Genomic DNA, 22,052 nt, shown 5'->3' on the forward strand with positions numbered 1-22,052 from the left:
GGAAATAGGTTAATACAGTTTCTGAAATCGTAGAGAAAATCTCACTTACACTTATTAGTTGACAGTGACCACACAGACTGCTTCGCTGTCTACCCAACGTACTCTGGGCAACAAAAGGTTACTTGGTGGCGTCTTCCATGACCACTGGCACCCATACTCATGGGCTCATTACTGCCTGACTCCACAATTTGCCTTGAGTCCTTCTGCTCTACCTTATATAAATACAGTCTTTCTCAGATTTGTCAACTGTTTTCCTTCTTCCCTTTTTTGTTTTTCTTATGATTCTAGGATAGCTAATAATTCTTTTTTTTTTTTTTTTTATTCCAATTTTTCTTTTTCTCTCTTCTTTTGTCCTACAAGCTGATCCAGTTGGTTTTGTAGTTTTAGCTCTCACATTTAGGTCTTTGATCCACTTTGAGTTGGTCTTGTATATGGCATGAGGTACAGGTCCAAATTCATTATTTTGCATGTGGATAGTCAGTTGTCCCAGAATCGCCTGTTGAAAAAACTATTCTTTCCCCATTGGGTAGTTTTGGCACCGGTGTCAAAAATCAATTGGCCATAAGTATATGGGTTTATTTCTGGACTCTCAATTCTATTCCATTGATCTATAATGTTTATCCTTATATAAGTACCACATTGTTTTGATTCCTGTAACTTTGTAGAAAGCCTTAAAATCAGAAAGTGTGAGTCCTCCATTTTGTTCTTTTTCAAGTTTGTTTTGGATAGTCTGGGTCCCTTGCAATTCCATATAAATATTAGGATCAGCTTGTCAATTTCTATAAAAAAGGCAGCCGAGTCAGTAGGTTTTAATGTATATTTGTCAAGAGGTATTTCCCTGATTAGGCTGACAGAATGACTATTAATAGGTCTAGCAATTTTGCTCAATATGGAGTCTAGAGGTTAAGTTCTCAGAAACTTTTGTCTAATACTGCTTGATACTGGAGTAACAAGACTGAGAGCACAAGGTGCTGGAGAAAGCATGAACCTGGAGCAAACCTAGCCTAAACTGTGTATAAGTCCTAGATATGCTATTTAGGTGCCACATGACCTTGTACAAGTCAATTGAGCCTCTCTGTGCTCCAATTTGCAATCTGTAATGAGAACGAGGGCCTTACATCAACACCACTGTGCTGTGGGAATAGAAAACATGTGCACCACAGAGCCCAGAGGAGAGTGGGTTCCTTTGGGCACTTGGAAGATCTGCTCTAGCACATTCTTACAGGACTCACAGGCTTGGGAAATGGCCAACTCCATCCGCTTGTCTGCAGCTGCAAAGAGGATACTGAGTTGTCCTCTTGGAGATTAGATCACTTGCCTCCCACAGTGTCTTCTCATTTACCACTCTTTGACAGGCAAAAGTTCCTCCTGACAGATGCTCCATCCACTGATCTGGAAGCTGACCCCTCGGAAAAGACATCTATATGCTACCATTTGCAAAAGGAAAGAAATGGAGCCCTTAAATCTGAGTAAGTCATGGGAATAGGTATGAAAGATAGGATTACAAGCCCCTCGGTGTCAAATATTACTAAATAGAATATTTCTTCCTTACTGACAAATCCAACCTGTATCTTCTAGGGAAAGGACGGGAAAAGAAAGTTACAATTCAGTCCCTAAAATTAAGTCATTTTCTCTGCTCTGGGATAGGAAGACACCACCAACCATACAGACCTAAGTCAGAATGTATATTAACTTCATGTCACTTGTTTATAATATGATATCATATCATCCAGAGTTTCAAAAGTGACTGTGGGAGCTTGGGGCAGGCCGCTGGGGGCAGGAGTGGATGATGTATGTGAACAGCTGGGGTCATGGTTCTGACCAAGGTGCTGCCCTGCGTCACTCTGTGCAGGTGCAGGTCTGCTCCATGTCTGGCTACTGAAAGTACCAGTTCTCTTTTGACCCACAAAGTAATCCGACGGTGGGGCAAACTCAGGATCTCTTTCAGCCCGGAGATCTGACTGCCTCTTCGACCAGTACCCAAAGGAAAATTCTAGTAAAAATAAGAAAGAATATTATTAGAACTGATTGAATCAGATGAATTTTTATTGTTATTACATTTCAATCATTGTATGTATTTCTTAAAAGCCACCTCAAATTCTCTGGAAAGCAAAGAAAAAATTTATAGAAAATTTTGCATAACCCAGTGGAACCATATGTGAATCCAGGTTAACACACTGGCATGCAGACAATTTTAACTGAACATAGAAGAGCCTGCTAAAAACACAATACATTAAAATATCAAACCTTCATATGATTTTGAAAGCAGTTCCTGACAAATGACATTCCAAAGCTGCAAAACCACGAGGCAGTACAAATTTCAGAAAATATCCCCCAAGCGCTTCCCCCAAAAAAACACCTCATCCTTCGACATGATGCCTTGTGAATCCTGGTCCTTTGTAATTACTCTTCCTAGTGCTCCTATTTATAAACAGCTCTGTTTGGATATCAAGAAGAAATGAGTTCAAAGACATGGAGAATTCCTTAAGACTCAAAGGACCACCAAGACTCATCAGAATCATACTCGGATCAAGAGAGCCAGAAAAATTTCCTGTACAGGGCCCATTACTGGAAAGGTTTTTACACCTAGGAGCCCACCCTCCTTACCTTTTCCTCTGTCCCACTCCCGGACGTGTGGCACTCCGGGCCTGGTATCCTTCCTCTCCTGAACGATGACTTCTACTTTGCTACGCTGGGCAGCAATATGTGGAGTTGGGATGGCCTCTGGTTCTGGTGGTAAAGGCCCAATAACATCTCCATCTATTTTTTTGCAAGGGAATAAGACTTTATTATAACAAAGCTTAAAGCTACTTAATTTTTTAAAATATACTAATTCTGGGAGTAGAAGTAATAAGCAGTATTTACTGAGCACCTACCATGCTCTAGGCAGGGGGATAAGTACTTTGTATATAATAGTTCATTTAATTATGTAACAACCCTAATAAAGCTAGTATTGGTATTCCCATTTTATCCCCATTTTGTAGATGAGAAAAATTAAGCTAAAAAGTGCTGCACAGGTCAAAAGTGACAGGAGCCAGGATGGATTTCAAGATATCTATATCCCCAGACCAACAATCAAAGGACCAGAAACCCCCCCAGTTACTTAACTAAAGTAAGGGTCTCAGAAAAAGCAAGGGGACTTAGGGTTATAAAGAGCTGGAGCCTGGTGAAAGGCCAAAAGCTATTCAGTTTTGGCCATATTTTAAAGAAAAACTGATGTTTTTAACACACTGTGGTGTGACACTTCACAACTTGTAGAAATAACATGTTCAGGAGTAGAGCAAAAATAAACAGCATGCAGAGCTTAATATGTTACAGGGAGCCAACAGTCATATGAAACTAAATGGACAATTTTCCAATTCATAAATGTTTCTGGTCTTCTTTCAAAGCTAAATTGAACTTGTGTTCAGAATTAGAAAATGGTCTTTGGCTTAGCACAAGGCTTCTGTGAGGGCTGGAGAGGCTTCTATATGCCCCTAGCATCCATACACCTCTTCTTCCTTTTGGGACCAGAATGCCCTGTTTCAGCTAGATACACAACACCTTGCTAGAGAGGGGAATCGCCAGCCTCCCTGCATTCTGGCCATTGAGATGTGTGTGACTTGCATAGGCTGTGTGTGACTTCTGACGGTCATCCCCCCCAAAAAAGAAGCTGGTTCCCCTCCCCTCTTTGTTCCTTCTCCTGAGGCTGGATCATGAACAGGTATTGGGGAGCAAGCTTCAACTGTTCAGGTTAGAGCAACCCTCTAGGGAATGGCAGAAATAGCAAGACAGGAGGAAGCTGAAGACTGGGTGGCCATCTGAGGCAGAGCTACTACCTACCTGGACACCCATCACCTCTGAAATGTTAAAAGAGAGAAACAGACTTCCCTCTTGTTTGAGGCAGTCTATGTAGGGGTCTCTTTGCCATGGCAATTTAGACAAGACCACCATAACTCATATAGTGAACTACTTTGAATACAATACTTAACCGTGTTTCCAAGTGTTTTAGCAGTCCTTTCATAAGCTGTCCATACTCATATTTATAACTTCTTTATTTAATTATCTGACTTTGTGAATATATTTCTTCTTTAAAATAAATTAATATATAATAATGAACAAACACTGTAGCCACAGCAAAAAATTAGTTTAAAACATGTATGTACACAACTAAACTAAGTGTGAGTTACTAAACCGTTCTATGAAGTGACTCAATGTCCTGTTAATTTCCTTATCTATAACCTAAAAATATTCCTTGGAGTATCATTCCACATCACTCTGGTTAGAAAAACTGTTCCTGTCAGGTGTTTTCTTAATGGCTAATTTCTATATTGCCAGTCTTATTACTGAGACATCAATGGAACTAAAATTTTTCCTTTTAAAGTTTATTAACATGAGCTATGACATACCTTTATTTTCTTCCTCTGCTCCATCATCTTTTGATTTTTTCATCTTTTTTTGTCGCAGTTTGGCAAGTCTTGCTTCTAATATAGCCTTACGCTTTTCTTTTATGTTTTCTCGTTTTGTTCTCTGGTCTGTTGTCTGAAGAGAACAGAAAATTAGAAAATTATTTGCTTTAAGACAAATTCATAATACTTCTGTTTAATTTATTCTAAAAATAGACTGATTTTCATGCCACCTCTAAGAAGCTATCCTTGAGATCATCAAAATGAAGACTCATAAAGCACTCTTTTACACAGTCCCTCTGATGTTTTCTGAGGTTTAGTAAGCATTCAAAGAGCATCCTGGAAGGTTTAACATTCAAGAAAACCAATCAATTCTGTTCTACTCCTTAATCCCTCAAGCTACTTTCTATTTTCTTACCCAGGCCACTCCACAAGTATATTTGAAACAAAATTCAAAATTACACAGGTTACTTCTGAGCAGCTATAATCTTAAAAGTTTGAAACATCAAAATAATATAGCAATTAAAGTTATGAAATCTATAACTGCATTCTGAGTATCAATTTAAATTCCTAATTAATTTACTATATTTTTTTGCAGTATCATCTAACAAGAAATCAACTGCTCAAAGCCTTCTTTACATCAACTCTGAATTTAATTTGTACCTGTTCACGCAGCATCTCTAAAGTTTTCATTTGCTTATTTCTTAACTCTTTATCTCGGGCAAAGGCAAAATATCCAACACCAAGTTGCCGGGCCTCTGAAATATGTCAAAATTATAAAAGAGATTATAGATTTCCCTGATCAGTAAATTACATCCTACAAGAAATTTGGCAAAAAGAAATACAGTGATATTTGGCATGAGTTTTTTTTAAAAAGGCAGATAAGTAAAAAAGCAAGTTAGAAATAGTTTTCATCCTGTTTGCCAAATGATAAACATAACAAAAATTCATTCATTTTCAGTCATAGGCTGTCTCCACTTCTCTTGGGGAACAAACTCTTGGATTAATAGACCCTCTGTTAAGAAGATATTCCCAATATGAGTATTTTTTAGGCTATGAAGTAAACAAAGAGGGTAGTTTCAATTTCAAAAGCAGAAATCTTTTATTTCTACATAAGAACTGTTGCTTTATGAATGAATACTTTCCTTTATGCTTGCCATTAGTTCATGATAAAAACATGATTTAAAAGCTGCAAGATGATTATACCATTTTCACGAATGTCTTCATAATGTATAGGCCCCATTGGCCTTTTAAGGGCCTCCCGTTCTTCTTCCTCCCATTGCTGGCGCTGAAGTTCTTTTCTCATGTCTTCAGATAGTAAGGTTTTTTCATTAGCAGGACTAACAAAACTAGTAGAAGGAAAGAGCAAAAACTATCTTTAGATAAGAGCTTTGAGAAGGCAATGCTTCAGTTCAGTAAGATGGATCATGGATAAGTAACTCTAATTCTCTAATTGATAAAGAAGACAGTTCCTTACAGAGGAACCCACTGGACGACTGGGAAATAGCAGAAAATATTTTCACCTTTTTAAGATCAGGCAGCCGACTTGTTACAATAGCATAATGGAATCTTGCCTGCACTCAAGACAAACCACTTTCCTTCCCACCCTCGTCCTGGGCTGAATAGAGGGAGGCAGCCCGGGCAGGGAGGAGGAAGTACAGGCTCTCCTGGATGGCCGCCCGTGCGGGACTACGGAAGCTGCACACCACGTGGCCTGGCAGTGCCCGTGTTCTGTCAGGTGGCTTAGGGATTCTGCGCTTCCTCCTTTGTGCCAAGCTAAGGCCCACCTGGAGGACTTAGACAAGGTGGACCTTCTCCCAACACTTTCCACACAAAAGCTGCTCTTGCTGAGAGGAATTTTATTCCCTGGGATGTTTTAGCAAGTTATCTCTTAGGTGTCTTAGGCCCCACTGAAAAAAAAATCCAGCTATAAGGCCCTTACTTCAAAATGCAAAGATGTATAAAGAATAAGTTAATAAGCTACTGCCTCCCTGCCCCCACCCCCTTGCTGTAGGATAACCAAGTGTACATTCTTAAACACCTTTTTCCACTGAGGTTCGTTGGTTGGTTTGGTTTAGGCTTATTCTATATGTTACTCTGTAATTAGACATCCTTCCAAGTACAGGCATAGCTCGCTTTATTGAGTTCCACTTTATTGCACTTTGCAGGTATTGTGTTTTTTACAAATTGAAGGTTTGTGGCAACCAAGCACCAAGCAAGTCTATTGGTGTCATTTTTCCAACAGGCTCAGATGACAGTTGGTATTTTTTAGCAATAAAGTATTTTAAGTTAAAGTATGTATACTATGTTTTTTACTCTGTTATTTTTTATTTTATTTTTGGGTGGTATTCCATACTTCTTTCCTCTGTTTCCTCTTTTTTTAAGTTATGTGTCCCAGTTTTGGGGTTTTTGTCTGTGGTTGTCATCAGGTTTATGAAAAAGAAAGTTGTATATATATAGTAGTTCCTTTTTTTCTTTTGAGTGCATCTGATCTCCTTATACTACTTTTTTTAGACATAATGCTATTGCATACTTACTAGACTATATTATAGTATAAACATAACTTATATGCACTGGGTAACCAAAAATTTTGTGACTTGTTTTATTGTGATACTTGCTTTATTGCGGTAGTCTGGAACTTAACCCACAATATCTCCGTGGTGTGTCTGTAAACAGATATAGCTCTAACTCATCCCTTGTAGTAGCTACATGATATGGATCATCCATTCAGGTTGTTCCCTGAGTGTGGATTATATGTATATGCGTATGCTAACCATGAATAAGTGCTTCAGCAAATATTCTTATACATTAAATAAGATCTCCTTACTGGAGCACCAAAGATAACTGAATAAAGACAGCCTTGCCCACAAAACTATCCCTGTGTCTGCATTTCAGACCTAAGCAAAACTTTCCATATAACACACTTACAGCTTCCCCTGAAGATTTTTATCCATCTCCAGCAGATGTGGCAAATCCTTTTTCATGCAGCGCCGGGATCGTCCTAAAGAATCCACATAATCCACCCTGAAAATAAAAGTGAAAAGATGTGAATGAAGGCTTTGTACATGACATATGGTTCCCTAAGTTATTGAGTTGGTGCACAGTAAAAAATTAATGTAGGCCTCGCAACCAAGAAAACCCCTCAACCTAAGAGACCACTACCACTGATAAGAATATGCTTTTTAAAGACACATAATAAACACATTGCACCCTTTATTAAACCTTAGTTTTAGCAAATGTAGAAAATGATTGATCATGTATGTCTCTGATTTCAAAGATAAATACCCGTATAGATCCTTGCTGCAACATCTCAGAACTTACTTGAATCTGGTTTAGACAATTCCAAATAATTTATCAGCATTATAATAACTTTGCTTTATACCAGACTCTAAATTAATTTCTTTAGTCTTCCCAAATCTGACACTTTACTTTTTCCTTTGTTTCTTCTAATTGGTACAGTTCTCCCCAATGAATTGGAAATTTATTTCTTAATATAAATCACAGTATTTTGGAACTCTTTTTAATTAGGAGGAAGCGAACAACATACTTTTTGTGCCACAAAAACACCTCATCAGTAGGCCAGTCTGTTATCTTTTACCCCTAGTTCCTCTTTCCTAATCCTTGCCCAGACTAGAAAGTACTGTAGTTAGGGAAGCCAGGCAGAGAGCCAGGCAAGTGAAATACTTAGACTTTTCACAACAGGTATTATGGACGGATTTTCATGGGAAACATTTCATTTGCATTATAATGCAACAGACATTTAATTTTTTAAAAATCAGGGGCAAGGAATTTCCCACAGCGTTTAGTAAGGTGCTAAAAACACACAAAGGGGCCAATACTGCTGGTGGACAACTAAGGTCAGATTCTCATGTATGGACTTGGCTTTTGTTAGCAATTTTTTTCCTCTCACACATGCTGATTCCAGTTGTCAGCCCATAATTTAAAAACTGAGCACTTGGGAATCCATTGCTATAGTCTGAAAGCTGATTACCACAAGATATAAAACCTCCAACTGCAAAAAGCAGTGTCTTTTTTTTCTTCTTTTCCTTTTTTTAAAAAAAAATGAATGGAGGAAGAAAACCATCTAGCCAGATGGTCTAAGTAATTATTTACAGTATTTTTGCAGAAACATTTTCCACCACCTGGAATTTAACTACTGAAAGAATTTTGCAAGCAGTTATAATTCTGGAGCCTAATTTAAAAACAAAAGGTCCCAGAACTGCTTGCAGTGTGTCTTCCTTCACTATATGGTGGCACGTGACACCTTCAATTGCCTTCCAAACTCTTCAAATCACTGACAAATTGCTTGTAATCTTACAGGTGTTAATAAGGAAAAGAAAAAGACACTAAACCTTCCAAAGGAGATGAGATTTCAGTTATGAAAAGCAATCATAGGCTATTCTGTTTTTGGAGAAGGCCTCCAACACGTACAGAGCCCATCAAAACAGAAGCAGCAAGACAGTAGTCAGCAACTGCTCTGTGTAATCAGTTACTGAGCAAGCTCTAGGGAAACAATTACTTGAGGTGCCAGAGTAACAGGAGAGCTCAGTCATGTCATTGTCAAAGAGCTCTGGGGGAAGCTAAGGCACATGCCCATGAAATGCTTAACTAACAACATGTTAGTTAAAAGTACCCAAGTTTGCCTCAATTTTTTTTCTTGTAATGAGGCCAGTTATGTCGATAATAAAGAAAAGCATGACCCAAAGGAGTGGGAAATATTTAAGTGCTACCAGAGTTCAGGTGAGGGAGAATCACTTGGAATGAAGCAGCACTGATAGAACAGACTGCATTGTATATGCTTCTCTCTTGGTTGCTTATATAGCAAGCATGCAGCCAGATAACCTACCCCAAATAAGTTTTTAGAAGGTAGGTGAGAACACACCTGTTCTATCTCAATGTGCATGTTTTATCTGGACTGATTTGGACACCCTCAGTAGTATGAAGAGGTGCAATCTCTGTGCTCCACAGTAGGGACTACTCTCTTCAGCTCATAAATGACTTCTGGCAACTGGGCCCAAGCTTCACAAAAGTCAACAAATGCTGCAAACAATCCTAAACAGTTCCTGACAAAGACCCCATGATGAGGATATTTGAGCCTTGAAGGGAAGATGGGTGGGCTCTGCACAGGCAGGACGGTGGGCAGGGAGGGTTAGTTACTCCCAGGACATTTTCATAGCATCAGTGAATCTCTACATAATTTTGAACGCTTATGAGCAAGTTCAAAATAATGTCTTAAGTAGAGAATACCATCAGAATGGAATTTGCATTCTGGTCTCTTATTGACACATTGGTCTCTTTGTAAGGAAAAGACAAGATTGGTTTCCCCATTATTCAACTACATGTAGGTAAAATTCAGGACAATTTCAGTAATAAAGATTTACAAAAAGTCCGCTTATACTCCACAAACAGCAGTTTCTCGGGGATTCTAAAATATGCTTACTTCCTGAAGGAAGTTTAAGGCAAGCAATCAAGGGAAGTAGGCATTGCCATCACTGCTTTATAGGTGAGGAAAGTGAGCCTCAGATTGGTGAGGAACTTAATCAAGGTCACATTGCCAGGGAAAGGTAGAGCTAGTGTTGTCCAGGTCCAAGTCGACAAAGTCTTTATTACACTGCCAGAAAATGTCATAGCTAGAATAAGGCTTACTGGAAACAGAAATCAGCACTATAGACAAAAAAGTCTCCATGAAATCTGAATAAGGACATGGGTAGCAAAGGAACATGCTCCTGCCTAAACAACTCTTTTGCATCAACAAAACAGGTGTATTAATGCCCCCTGCCCCTGGCACAGTGCTTGGCACATGGCAAGAGCTCAGCCTTTATTTGTAATTATTCATTGGAGCTACTGTTTCCACATCTGTAAATCCAATTTTACTTAAAGTGGAGTCTCAAAAGAAAGAAAACTGAGGAAGGATACAGAGAAATGGTTTGATAACAACCAAACAAAATCACTCTTAAAAAGTAAACACAAGCCTCACAATGTCAGTATGACCAAATCACATAACATCACCAACCATTCTTCACTGGGGTCCTGGGGAGGAGGTATATCTTTTTCAGAAAGATTTTCTTCATCATCATCTCTTTCTCCTGCATTTCTAGAATCTCTAGTGGCACCAAACGACTCCATTTCTCTGTGCCTGTCTATGATTTTCTGTGTGAAATCCACAAGGTACATATCTTCCACTTCTTCATCTAGGAGAAAATCAATTGTCACATTCTTGATATCAAGGAGAAAAACACACATGGAATTGATATGAAGCAGTTACATTCATCGATGGCTTCGTGCTCCTGATGGTTCACTAGTCAATGACTCCACCCCATGGAACACTTACAAAACAGAGACACCTCGAGAACTGACAGGGAAGCTGTAAATAGGCTATTGGAAACTACAAGATGCAAAAATATCTTTACAAAGCCTTAAGTTTTCCGCTGTCTTGTCAATACACTGAGTAAGCAATACTGTCTCAGGATGTAATTTTAAGATAACAAAACCATTTGATTTCAAGAGATTCATATAGCCAGTTACATAATACAGAAGGAGAGTGCATTTCTCATGTCGTCAGAACAGTAGACCTTGGTTGTTATAGATAATACACCTCTCTAATCAGGTGAGCTGTATCACTTAATCCTAATTCTATTGCTATGGTATGGTAAGTGTCTTAAGGGTCATAATATAGGTAAAACGTCATTTGAATTATTTTTGATCCAATGAACACCACTTTCAGACAAGACTTGTTGCCAGGATCTACAGGACATACAGAGATGTATGAGATACTATCCTCCTCAGGGCTTATGATCTACTCGAGCTAAAACATATACTGAAAAGTTAAATAGCAATGCACGACTTAACCCAGGATGTCTGATATACTCACAAATAATGTTTACATGAAGTTTCCCTATGTGGGATTTAAGATATAATCACTTGAGTCATTTTGTCTGAGATGGAACAGATATTAGGTTACTAGGTGCTGGTTTTATCCCACTGTATAGTGGAGAAGTAACTGAAGCTCCAAAACTTAATTTGCCCAAACATGCAAGCCCAATATGCCTATCAGGAGGTGGGCCTACGCTCTGGACAGAACCAAATCTCCATGTCTATAAGCATATTCTATATGAATCCTATATTAACAATACAAGTTAAAGCTTGAATCAAAATAGAAAAGACTTCAATTTTTTTTAATAAAGGCTTTCCCTAACTCACTCTCTCTCTCTATATATATATATTAAAAGCCACAAAATACCTCAGATGGAGAAGAGATGTACTTCCCCAGAGCTGAGTTATAAGACACATATTATTGAGGACACCCGGTTAATGGCTAGCCTGCTGCTGCTTCAGGAAGAAGGCCAAGCCTCTCCTCACGGCCCCTAGCTTTGAGCGTGCCTGAGCTTCCCATGCCAATTCCCTGCCATGCAGGGAACGCGCCCCTGTTGTCTGAGAAGAGGGCAGCCCATGACTGGGGTCCAGCCTGTCTCCCGTTGCCCTGCTGCCCGCTTTCCCAGCCCCCTCAGGCTCAGCCAACTAGGCTGCCCTGCCAACTCTGGCCCTCTCCTCCCTCTGTTGATCTGCTCTCATCACTCTCCCACTTTCTGCAGAATCCCTTTCTCCAGCTACCCAAAGCCTCTGAGACTCCTATTAGAGCCTGTCTTCTTCCTAAATACTTCCATATATGCCTCCTTTGTAAACTGCTTTGCAAATGCTCTTGTACTATTGCTTAGCTATAGCTTGGATTTTCTTTCTCGGGGGAGGGGGGGTATGAGGAAAGTGATATCTCTTTTTATTATTATCATTTAAAAAGCAATTATAAATGCATCACAGAAAAAATATAGAGAAAAAGAGGGAAACAGGAAACAACTCTAGCACCCTGATATAACGATAATACCTCTCAGTTTTTTACACAGCTCTAATTATTCATAATTGTGGCCTATTTAGACCTTGTTTCCTAACTTTGCTTTGTTCCACTGATGACACCCCTCCTTGAGGGCAGAGGATCTGGTTTATATTGTACTTGCTTGTCCCCTCACAGCACCTAACACATGCCCAGCACCCACTGGGAAACTGGAAAACGATCGCTGATTTTCTTGTCTCTGGCACAGAAAATATCGGTTTGATTTTTTAAATTTCTCCTTATGCTTACAGTTATTAACAAATAATGAAATACCGCAGAGCTGTATGAATTACAGAAAATAAAAGAAGTATAAATAAATAATTTTTATTTACCTATAAAGTCTCCTTTGGTCATTTTTTCATATAATTTAGCTTTTTCTTCCAATTTCTCCCTTGGAGAAAACAAAGCAAGTATTAGAAATGCCTTAACTGCCACCCCCGAAAAGACTGCTCCACCTTCGGCTTCATTGCTGTGATTTTTCCCAAGAGGTCCAACCTGATGACAAGGCAATCATAACTATAGCTGACTACCCCACCCTGAAGGGACCCTCAGACCCAACCACGTCTGCTTTGCCAAATGTAAGCTCTGTAAGAGCATGGCCCATGTTTCCCTTATTCATGACTGTATCCCTAAAACAATACCTAAACCATAGTAGGTGCTCAATCAGTACCTGATGAATGAATAAATGAGTGAATTAAGATTCTAACTTAATTTAAATGCCAAATGCAACTTAAATACCCAAAAGAGAGAGAAAACTACCATTTAACCCAACAATTCTACTTCTGGGTATTTATCCAAAGAAAATGAAAGCACTGCCTGGCCAGCTTGGCTCAGTGGTTGAGGATCGACCTATGAACCAGGAGGTCATGATTCGATTCCCCGTCAGGGCATATGCCTGAGTTTCGGGCTTGGTCCCCAGTGGGGGGTGTGCAGGAGGCAGACAATCAATGATTCTCTCTCATCACTGATGGTTCTAACTCTCTCTCCCTCTCCCTTCCTCTCTCTGAAAGCAATAAAAGCATGTAAAAAATAAAAAATTAAGAAAATGAAAACACTAACTCAAAAAGATATATGCACCCCTTTGTTTACTGCAGCATTGTTTACAATAGCCAAGACATGGAAACAACCTAAGTGTCCACTGATGAATAAATGCATAAAGAAAATCACATACATACACACACACACAGGGGAATACTATTCAGCCATAAAAAAAGAATATCTTTCCATTTGTGACAACACGGGTGGACCTTGAAGGCATTATGCTAAGTGAATTAAGTCAGGCAGAAAGACAAATATCATATGGTCTCACTTACATGTGGACTCTAAAACAAAAACAAAATGACAAGTTCACAGATACAGAGAACAGACTGGTGGTTGGTTGCCAGAATCAGGAGATTGGGGTGGGAGAAATAGGTGAAAGGGCTCAAAAGGTATAAACTTACAGTTATAAGATAAGTAAGTCCTGGGGATGTAATGTACAGCATGGTGATTACAGTTAATAATACTGTACTGTGTATTTGAAAATAGTTTAAAAAGTAAATCTTAAAAGTTCTCATCACAAGGAAAAAAATATAACTATGTATAGTAATAGATGCTAACTAGACTCATCATTTTGCAATATATACAAATTGAATCATTATATCATACACCTGAAGTTAATAATGTCATATGTCAATTATTTCTCAAATATATACATATATATAATTTTTTAAAAGATTACGGCATCTTTCAACAAAATTAAAATTCTGAGAATATGTCCAGTAGTGAGAAAGCTATCTCAAAATCAATGTATCTTTTTTTTAAATACATTTTTTTATTGATTTCAAAAAGAGAGGAAGGGAGAGGGAGAGAGAGATAGAAACATCAGTGATGAGAGTCATTGATAGGGTGCCTCCTGCATGCCTCCTGCTGGGGATCAAGCCTGCAACCGGGGCATGTGTCCTGACCAGAATCGAACCAAGATCTCCTGGATCATAGGTCAATGCTAAACTGCTGAGCCATGCCAGCCAGGCAAAAATCAACATATCTTTAAGTAAAGTTTCATGTCAGTTGGGGACAGGTCAAATGCTGAGAAAAACAATCCCCAAAATGGGCTGATATGCTGACTTTTATTTTCAGACCCAAAAGGGCTAACATTAGCAACCACTATTTTCGACTGCAGAGTTTAATTATACAACGGATCCAAAAGCATATGGTGGCAGTCTTAACAGACATTAAAACCTGGGATTCTGAGTCCAGGATGATAATACAAATAGGAGAGGAGCTCTTCTTTACAGAAGTATGTCAGCTAATAAATGGAATGAAAAAATAATAAAGATAGAATGATAGAATTAGAAAAATCATCATTTTGAAATCATCACTGTAATAACTGATAAGTGGCATGACTCATCAGTGATGTCAACACCACTACATGAAAATGTAATGTAGCACAGTCTCATAGTTTCCCTCCTTAGATAATTATTTATTACAAATGAGGAAGAGCACCTTTACAGTGGAAAAATCTAGCAGACTACCTTAACTAAGAGATCAAACTTATGACTACCAATAATGACTCAAACTGACAATATGGACCTCCTAACGTAATTCAATGGCAAGGACAAAGTATCACCTACATGGTAGTATTCTTATTAAAAGCAGTTTATGTGACTTATCAGATTTTGGGACCTTGTAGAAACAACTGTCTGGACTATTAAAAAAAGTCAGCACATAACAGACAACAAAAAGGCAAGGGAATTGTTTTAAATGAAAAGAGACCAGAGCGATATGACATGACAACTAAATGTAATGTGTAATCTTTGATTGAATCCTAGGTTAAATTTAAAAATACAACTTTAAAGGACATAATTATACTAGGATAATTGGTGAAATTTAAATATGGACCATATAATAAATAATACTATTTAAGGATGTCCTTGTTTTTGGAAGATATATGCCAAAATATTTGTAGGTCAAGTATCATGATGCTTAACAAAGTTTCTCTATACACACACGAGAGAGAGAATGTGGAAAGATATTTATTTGTGAACTTAGGTGAAGAGTATTAGAATGTTCTTTATAGTAGTCTTCCAATTATTCTGTTAATTTGAAGTTTTTCATATTAAAAAGTGTGGGGGGGGGGGGAATTTAGTTTCTAAATGCTAATGTCACATCGCCTAGCCCAGAATCACACTCCCATGCACTTCTTAAACACTTGCTGATAATCTTAGTGCCTAAAAGAAGTTCAAAGTGGGACTGTGTTTCATCTTTTAAACTGAGGCTATGTCTTACCTTATTCTAAGATTATAAATACATCTGCAAATTACATTATTTTTAAAGTATATTTTATATGTACAGAGTATTTGGCTAGAAGGATGATAAAAATTTAAATTGTAAATAAAAAAAGAGTAAAAGTTGAACTTTCATTTCTTTGCTTGGGTAGCCTAAACGGTAATTACATTGACCAGAGTTCAACTTTACCTTGCTTTGTCTAAAGTCTTCTGTTCTTCAATCTTCTGTTCTGCATCCTTCTCAGCTCGATTTGAAACTCCCGCATTCTGTTTGTTCCAGATACTTGGTTTCTGGAGAATAATTTAAAAAGACAAAACAGAACCACCAAATGACTGTAAAACATTTATACTTGTACATCAGAAGGAAAAAAAGAGACCATCAGATCTTATGAATCAATGGAGAGAACTAGATCTTCTGACAGCTAACTTATGTCATGCAATAAAGTGTACGTGGCAAAGCTGGAGCTGAAAAGAATTTCTTTATACAACTATACAGTGTTACTTCTTTATCTTTTATCTCCTGAATGATTCAAGACTGTAATAAAAATGCATATATTACAGATAATTAGTAATACAAATAATAGATAACATTACTTATAATATTGGATAACCATTCACAACCGTTAAAGACCCTGATATGTTTTGCTGTATTTCTATATTATCTAACTGTTTGTCTCGGTTTGGATTTATAATACATTATACCTAGATAATCTTCCACGAGAATATAATAAATTACTTATTAATAGCACGTACTTTTCCAAAAGAAGTGCTAAAGAATTAGAGCATTAAAATGTGCTTTTAAAGAATCTTACTATTTTCTATTTTAATAGTTAAGACATCCCATGCAGATGTTCAAATACAAGACAGGGATTTTCCCTTAATATTTTTATGTAGCAGATACCACAAACACTTTCAAAAAACCTAAGTATGGTATAATTCCCCATGTTTGGAATCAATGGAGATAATCAGATCTTATTTTTACCTTATTAGTTGTTTTTGGTTTTCCCAAAACTCCAGAATCTTTTAGAAGTTTTTCTTGTTTGAATTCTTCTTGTTTTCGAAAGAGTTCGGCCTTAAGGTCTACCAACTGGAATAAAACCAAGAAACAAACAAAAACATTTATTTAATTCTATGAGTGACTGGATTTCTAAGTTATTATAATTCTCAAAGCAAGGCTGCAAATTTCCATAAATGGACAAAAATGGATACAAAATTAAAAGTTTACATGTAGAATCCAGTACAAAATAAAACTAAGTCATATTTCATCCTCGCTCTGTTGGAAATGTACTTCTATTCTAACTTTCAACGTTCAAAGTCTTTCTTCTGGGCAAAGGGAGACTGATAAATCAAAGTAAATGAAGTCTACATCTTCTAGAGTCAACTAACATTATTAAACACCTTTCTGACTGGCACTGTACTTGGCTTTTTCATACGGTATAGTCTCATGTAATCATCACAACAATTTATTATTTCTACAGGGAAATGTCTTTGTTTAGCAACTATCTGAGTACCCAGTATGTGCCTGGCACTTAACACTGAAGAGTAGGATACAAACATGAATCGAACATACTCCCGCCTCATGTGGAGCCTACAATCTAATAAGAAAGATAACATATAATACCAGTAAGAAGTAATCAGTGCTGTAAGAATGGTAGAAAGTAGCATAAAAGTTCAGGTAAGGGAGCATTTCCTCCTGTCCAGAGTGATCAGAAGCAGCTTTGAGCTGAACCTTAAAAGATAGGCAGGTTTCAACAGCCAAACATGAAGTGGAATGAGTGAGTGGTAAGAATGCTTCCAAGTTTGTTTTAGTATGTATCAGAAACTCTAAGTTCGGCTTAACCACAGGGTTCAAGAATAGGCCAGGGCAAGGGAAACAGGACAACTGAATGAATACCCTTGCCCATCCCTCAGCTGTATCAGTCACCACTGTCTACTGTGCGCAAGACGGCATAAGGGCAGTTTCCTTTTTAAGTATCCTGCACAGCTGCTTATACACATGGGCATTTGTAAATCAACTTACAGAGCCATGAATCATGGACTGAATTTTAAGGGAATTCAAAATGATTAAGTTCAATGATTTTTCTTTTGGAAGAAATAAATTTAAAAGTAGCCTTGGCAGGAGTAATGCAAAGGGCAGTTCATCCCAGGACCTAATATTCTAAATTGAATAAAACAAATTAAAAACCTCTCGCCTTTTTTTCTAAGCTTTCTTAACCACATCAATTTTTCTAGCCACGCATTTTCCTTTTCTACAACTTATGAATTTTAAAAGGAAGATGCTCAGAAAATTGTCAGTTCCCAGATGGCATTCCTATTATGATCACTGCTAATTTTTTAAGCTGTTGGGATAGGATAACTTTCATATTTGTATCTTTTTGCTTCTTAATCCTCAAACATAATAACTAGTACCAATTTTCAGGGTTAGGTGAGGAAATGGGGTTCAAATGCTGGGACATTTAGACGCTTTCCTTATACTCCCCTTGCATCCTAATATTCTGCAGTAAATTCAAGATTAAATCAGGAGTTAGGCAATTTGCTCTGATATAATGGAAAAGGCAACCAAACTGAGCGAGCCAATTCTCTCACTAAGAATTCTGTGTGTAAGCTGGGGGCTGCCCCTTCACCCTTCTGAGCCTCCATTTCGTCATGTAGAAAAGGGGGACATGGCCAGCACCTACCTCCCAAAGCAGTTGGGAGGAGTCAATGAGAGCGCGTATGAAGTGCCGGCACAAATGAGTCCTCAGAACAGGTTTTCTTCCTAGAAGTGGCCAACTTTAAAAAAAACACGGCCCAGCCGGGCGTGGCTCAGCGGTTGAGCGTCGAATCCCAGGCGATCGGGGTTCGATTCCCGATCAGGGCACATGCCCGGGTTGCGGGCTCGATCAATGACTCTCTCATCATTGATGTTTCTCTCTCTCTCTCCCCCTCCTTTCCTCTCTCTGATCAATAAAGATATATTAAAACAACAACAACAACAAAAAAACCCCCACGGCTGACAGCCTGTGAGACCCGACAGCGCCGGACACCGCGTCACCCTGCGGGTGCACTGGCCACGGCTTGGTTCCGGGTCAGGGAGAATGTCACTCTGATGTTCCCGGAGGACCTTCCCGGGGCCTGGATCGGAGACCCAGGGCGGGGAACGCGTACGCACAGCCAGCGCAGGCCCGGGTCCTCCTCGCCCGGGGGAAGACCGCGCCGGCAGGAGGCCGGGGCTGGACGTCGCGGAGGGAGGCAGGGAGATTCCGGCCGGTGTCTGAGCCGGGGAAGCCCGGTACCGGCGCATGTCGGAGGGGAGAAAAAAGTTCAGGGTCCTGTAGGTAAGAAAGTCGGTCCGCGTTCCCGTCTGAGAAAAGCCAGGTCCGGTTCCTGTTTGGGGGGAGGGGGTCAGGTCTGGGTCCCCGAGTTAAGACACAAACTAGGCCAAGATTCTTAGCTGGTGGGGGTGGGGAAAAACTCGGAGCCCGTAGCGTCACTATACCCGCACTCACCGAGGAGGCTGTGACGTCCAAAGGCTTTTTCCTCCGGTCCATGGTCAGGCCAGAGTGTCCCGGACCAAAAACAATCCTTCACAGGTCCCCGCAGAACTCTAACGCCCGCCTCCGGCGCAACCGGAAGTGTCTCTTAGGAGAGCGACGCTAAGATTGCGACGCCGACGCCATCTTGAGAAGGTCGTGAAGTGATGCAAACGGATCCGCCACCATTTTAAGGAGGTCGGGATGCCCAGGGTTGACGCTAACTACTGAGGCCATCTTGAGGGCGGAAGATGGAAATGACTAGTAGACGCCATATTGAGGAGGTCTCATAACTTTGAGCACGATGGACGCCATCTTGAGTGGGTCATTTAGATGTGGAGGAAGGTGCTATCGTAGGGAGGAATGAACGCAAACGTCTTTGTAGAGAAAAGGAAGGTGAATAAGAACTGGAAAGATCTAAATACTATTTGAGGAGCTGCTGTATGCCAAGCACTGTCTGGTAATATGCACACGTCGATTTATTTAATTCTCACAAGAGTTATATAGGAATTATTATATTAATCTTAGTAGAAATAACAATAATAGCTAACATCGATATAATGCTTACTGTGTGCCACTGCACATACTTCAGCTTGTAAGACCATGAACTTTAGAAGCCAGCTTCCTGTTGGTCTTGCTCCTTCACCAGGTATAGGCTCTGTGACCTTGGGGAAGTTACTTAACTTCTCTGTGTCTCAGTCCCCCACATGAGAATGAAACCGTATTTACTTCATGGGGTTTAATGAGGATTAAATTAGCTTCTCGAGAAAAATATTAATAATTGTGATAGGTTAATGACCCCTCCCCCCCAAGATATCCATCTTCTAATACCCAGAATTTGTGAATGTTATCTTATATAGCAAAAGGGTGCGATTAGATAAAAGACCTTGAGACGAGGAGGTTATTTGGGTGGACCCAGTGTAATCGGAAGCATCCTTGTAAGAGGGAGGCAGGAGGGTCAGAGTCCCCGAGACAGATCAGAGGACTCTCCACTGTAGGCTTTGGAGAAGGAAGACGGGACCCCTGCCGAGGAATACAGGCGGGCTCTGGAAGCCGGGAGAAAAAAACAAACTAATCCTCCTCTAGATGCTCCAGAAGGAAGGCAGCCGCACTGCTGACAACTGGATTTTAACCTTGGAAGGCTCATTTCAGACTTTCCACCTCCAGAGCTCTAAAAGAATAAATCTGTGTTGTTTTAAACAGCTAAGTCTGCAGTAATATGTTACCGCAGCAATAGGAAACTGATACTACAAATGCTGATGATGGTAGCAAAGCATTACTACGCGATACGCACACGTGTCACTCTCTTCGTGGATTGTCTCGTTTATACTCCTTGAAATGATCTTAGAGGTGGGAGCTATTATCTCCATTTTACACAGGAGAAAAATGAGGCCTACGAGGTTAATTGACCAGCCACGGGGCATTTGCCGGCTAAGGAGTGAAGGAACCTAGAGTCAAAGAATAACTCAGACATTGAGTTAATTGTCTGCACCCTATTTGCTGGTAAAGAGGAGAACCCGTATAGTTTGACTTCATCTAAAAAAGGCTAGAAGAGGATTTGTATAAAAGAAAGAGGGAAGTAGGGAGGAGGAAGGGCCGTAAAGAGATTGGAAATCATGAACTCTGGTTTCCTTGCGTAGCAGGCTGTTGGTCCTGAGGCCAGTCAGAGTATCTGGATCTTGGGTAGCTAGAAAGAAAGTGATTTTAGTTGTTCTTGGATGCCCCAGAAGACCTCGAGAGTTTTGTTTTCTCTGTATAATGCCTCTCAGTGTCCATGGTGTCATCTCCATGTTCGTTAGGCAGGTTTGTACCATCACCCTGACCAGAAGTTCCCACTAGAGTGGCATCCAGCTGATTTTAATTACCTTTCAAGCCATTTGAATGACTAAGGAAAAGCCATTTATTCTCCTTTATTCTCCCCAGCCCTCAAACACATCAAGGTCTGCAGAAGCATGGAAAGCTTAATCTTGGATTGACCAGAATGCCCTCCTGGCACCCCAGCGATTTTTCACCTATCCTGTTTCCTCAAGTTCTCCTCTTCCTTTGATGCTTTCCAAGCATCTGGGTCTATTTGGAATTGCCTTCCTCTACCAAGTACAGAAATTGAGACCACAGCCCGTATGTTCTTTACCAGGCCACACTGTCTTCCTAGGGTGTCGGTGCCTCATGCACAGACCTGGGTCTGTTCTGGAAGAAAGGAGAAGGCGGGGATAGACTAGTCTGGTGAAAAAGCACAGGATTGCCTCTGAGGAGACTGGGACCCAGTCCCAGCTGTGTCCCTCGAGTAACCTTGAGAACCTCATCCTATTTGCTGAGCCTCGGTACTCATGCCTGATTGCACACACAGGATGTTTGAGATAAAGAGTATGGAAATAATTTTCAAGCTGAAAAGTGCTGTGCATGCATCACTTGTGGGATACAGAAGTTTTGCTCAGCACCAGTTTTCTCGCAGCAGAAGGTGTGTGCTTGACAGCCTGTGGTATGATGCTGCATATTTTGCAGTGTTTTCAGTTCCAGTTTGTCTGCATCCCTGCTGGGTCCCAAGGTGGTGGGACTGGTGGGAGATCCCTTATCTTCCTTCTCATCTCTTATTGGATTTTAATCGTCAAATCTCCTAGGTGCTTTAAATAAAGGGAGAGAGAAGAGACCTTCAGAAACACACAGCAATTATTTCCCTGTGAGAATGGCCACCAAGCCATGCTTTGATTTTTAAAGGGGGCCCTGCAGTCATTGTCCAACATGAAGGCACATAGCAACATGATTACAGGCCTGTGCTGCTATTGTAATGCTTTAATCGGTGGTTCAAGTCAAAAGGTTTAATTTAGTCCTGGCCCTTTTTTGGTACATGAATGATTTTTCTACATATTCTTTTTCCTCAAAATAAAAATGTGTTTCTCCCCCATGCATCCAGCCTGCAGCACCTCAACCTTTGTTCGGTCTCCAGCACACTCTGAGAATAAATTACTCAGCAGTGGATGAATTAGCTGAGTCCAATGTGTGAAAA

The 22,052-nt window shown here is 39.7% G+C and overlaps 1 protein-coding gene across 1 annotated transcript; it reads right to left on the minus strand.

The window, feature by feature from the left end:
* Positions 1-278: 278 nt before the first annotated feature.
* CCDC174 (coiled-coil domain containing 174) lies at positions 279-19,142 on the minus strand. The gene is made up of 11 exons (XM_081159103.1): positions 19,025-19,142; positions 16,519-16,623; positions 15,727-15,827; positions 12,603-12,661; positions 10,399-10,576; positions 7,314-7,409; positions 5,592-5,734; positions 5,049-5,143; positions 4,389-4,521; positions 2,608-2,760; positions 279-1,993 (listed from the first exon to the last, which is right to left on the minus strand). The coding sequence occupies exons 1-11, from the start codon at positions 19,064-19,066 to the stop codon at positions 1,695-1,697; spliced, it is 1,404 nt and encodes a 467-aa protein (XP_081015229.1). The 5' UTR covers positions 19,067-19,142; the 3' UTR covers positions 279-1,694.
* Positions 19,143-22,052: the final 2,910 nt, after the last annotated feature.

This window comes from Miniopterus schreibersii, assembly GCF_964146895.1.
Source record: "Miniopterus schreibersii genome assembly, chromosome: 15".
In the NCBI taxonomy this organism is placed as follows: Eukaryota; Metazoa; Chordata; class Mammalia; order Chiroptera; family Miniopteridae; genus Miniopterus; species Miniopterus schreibersii.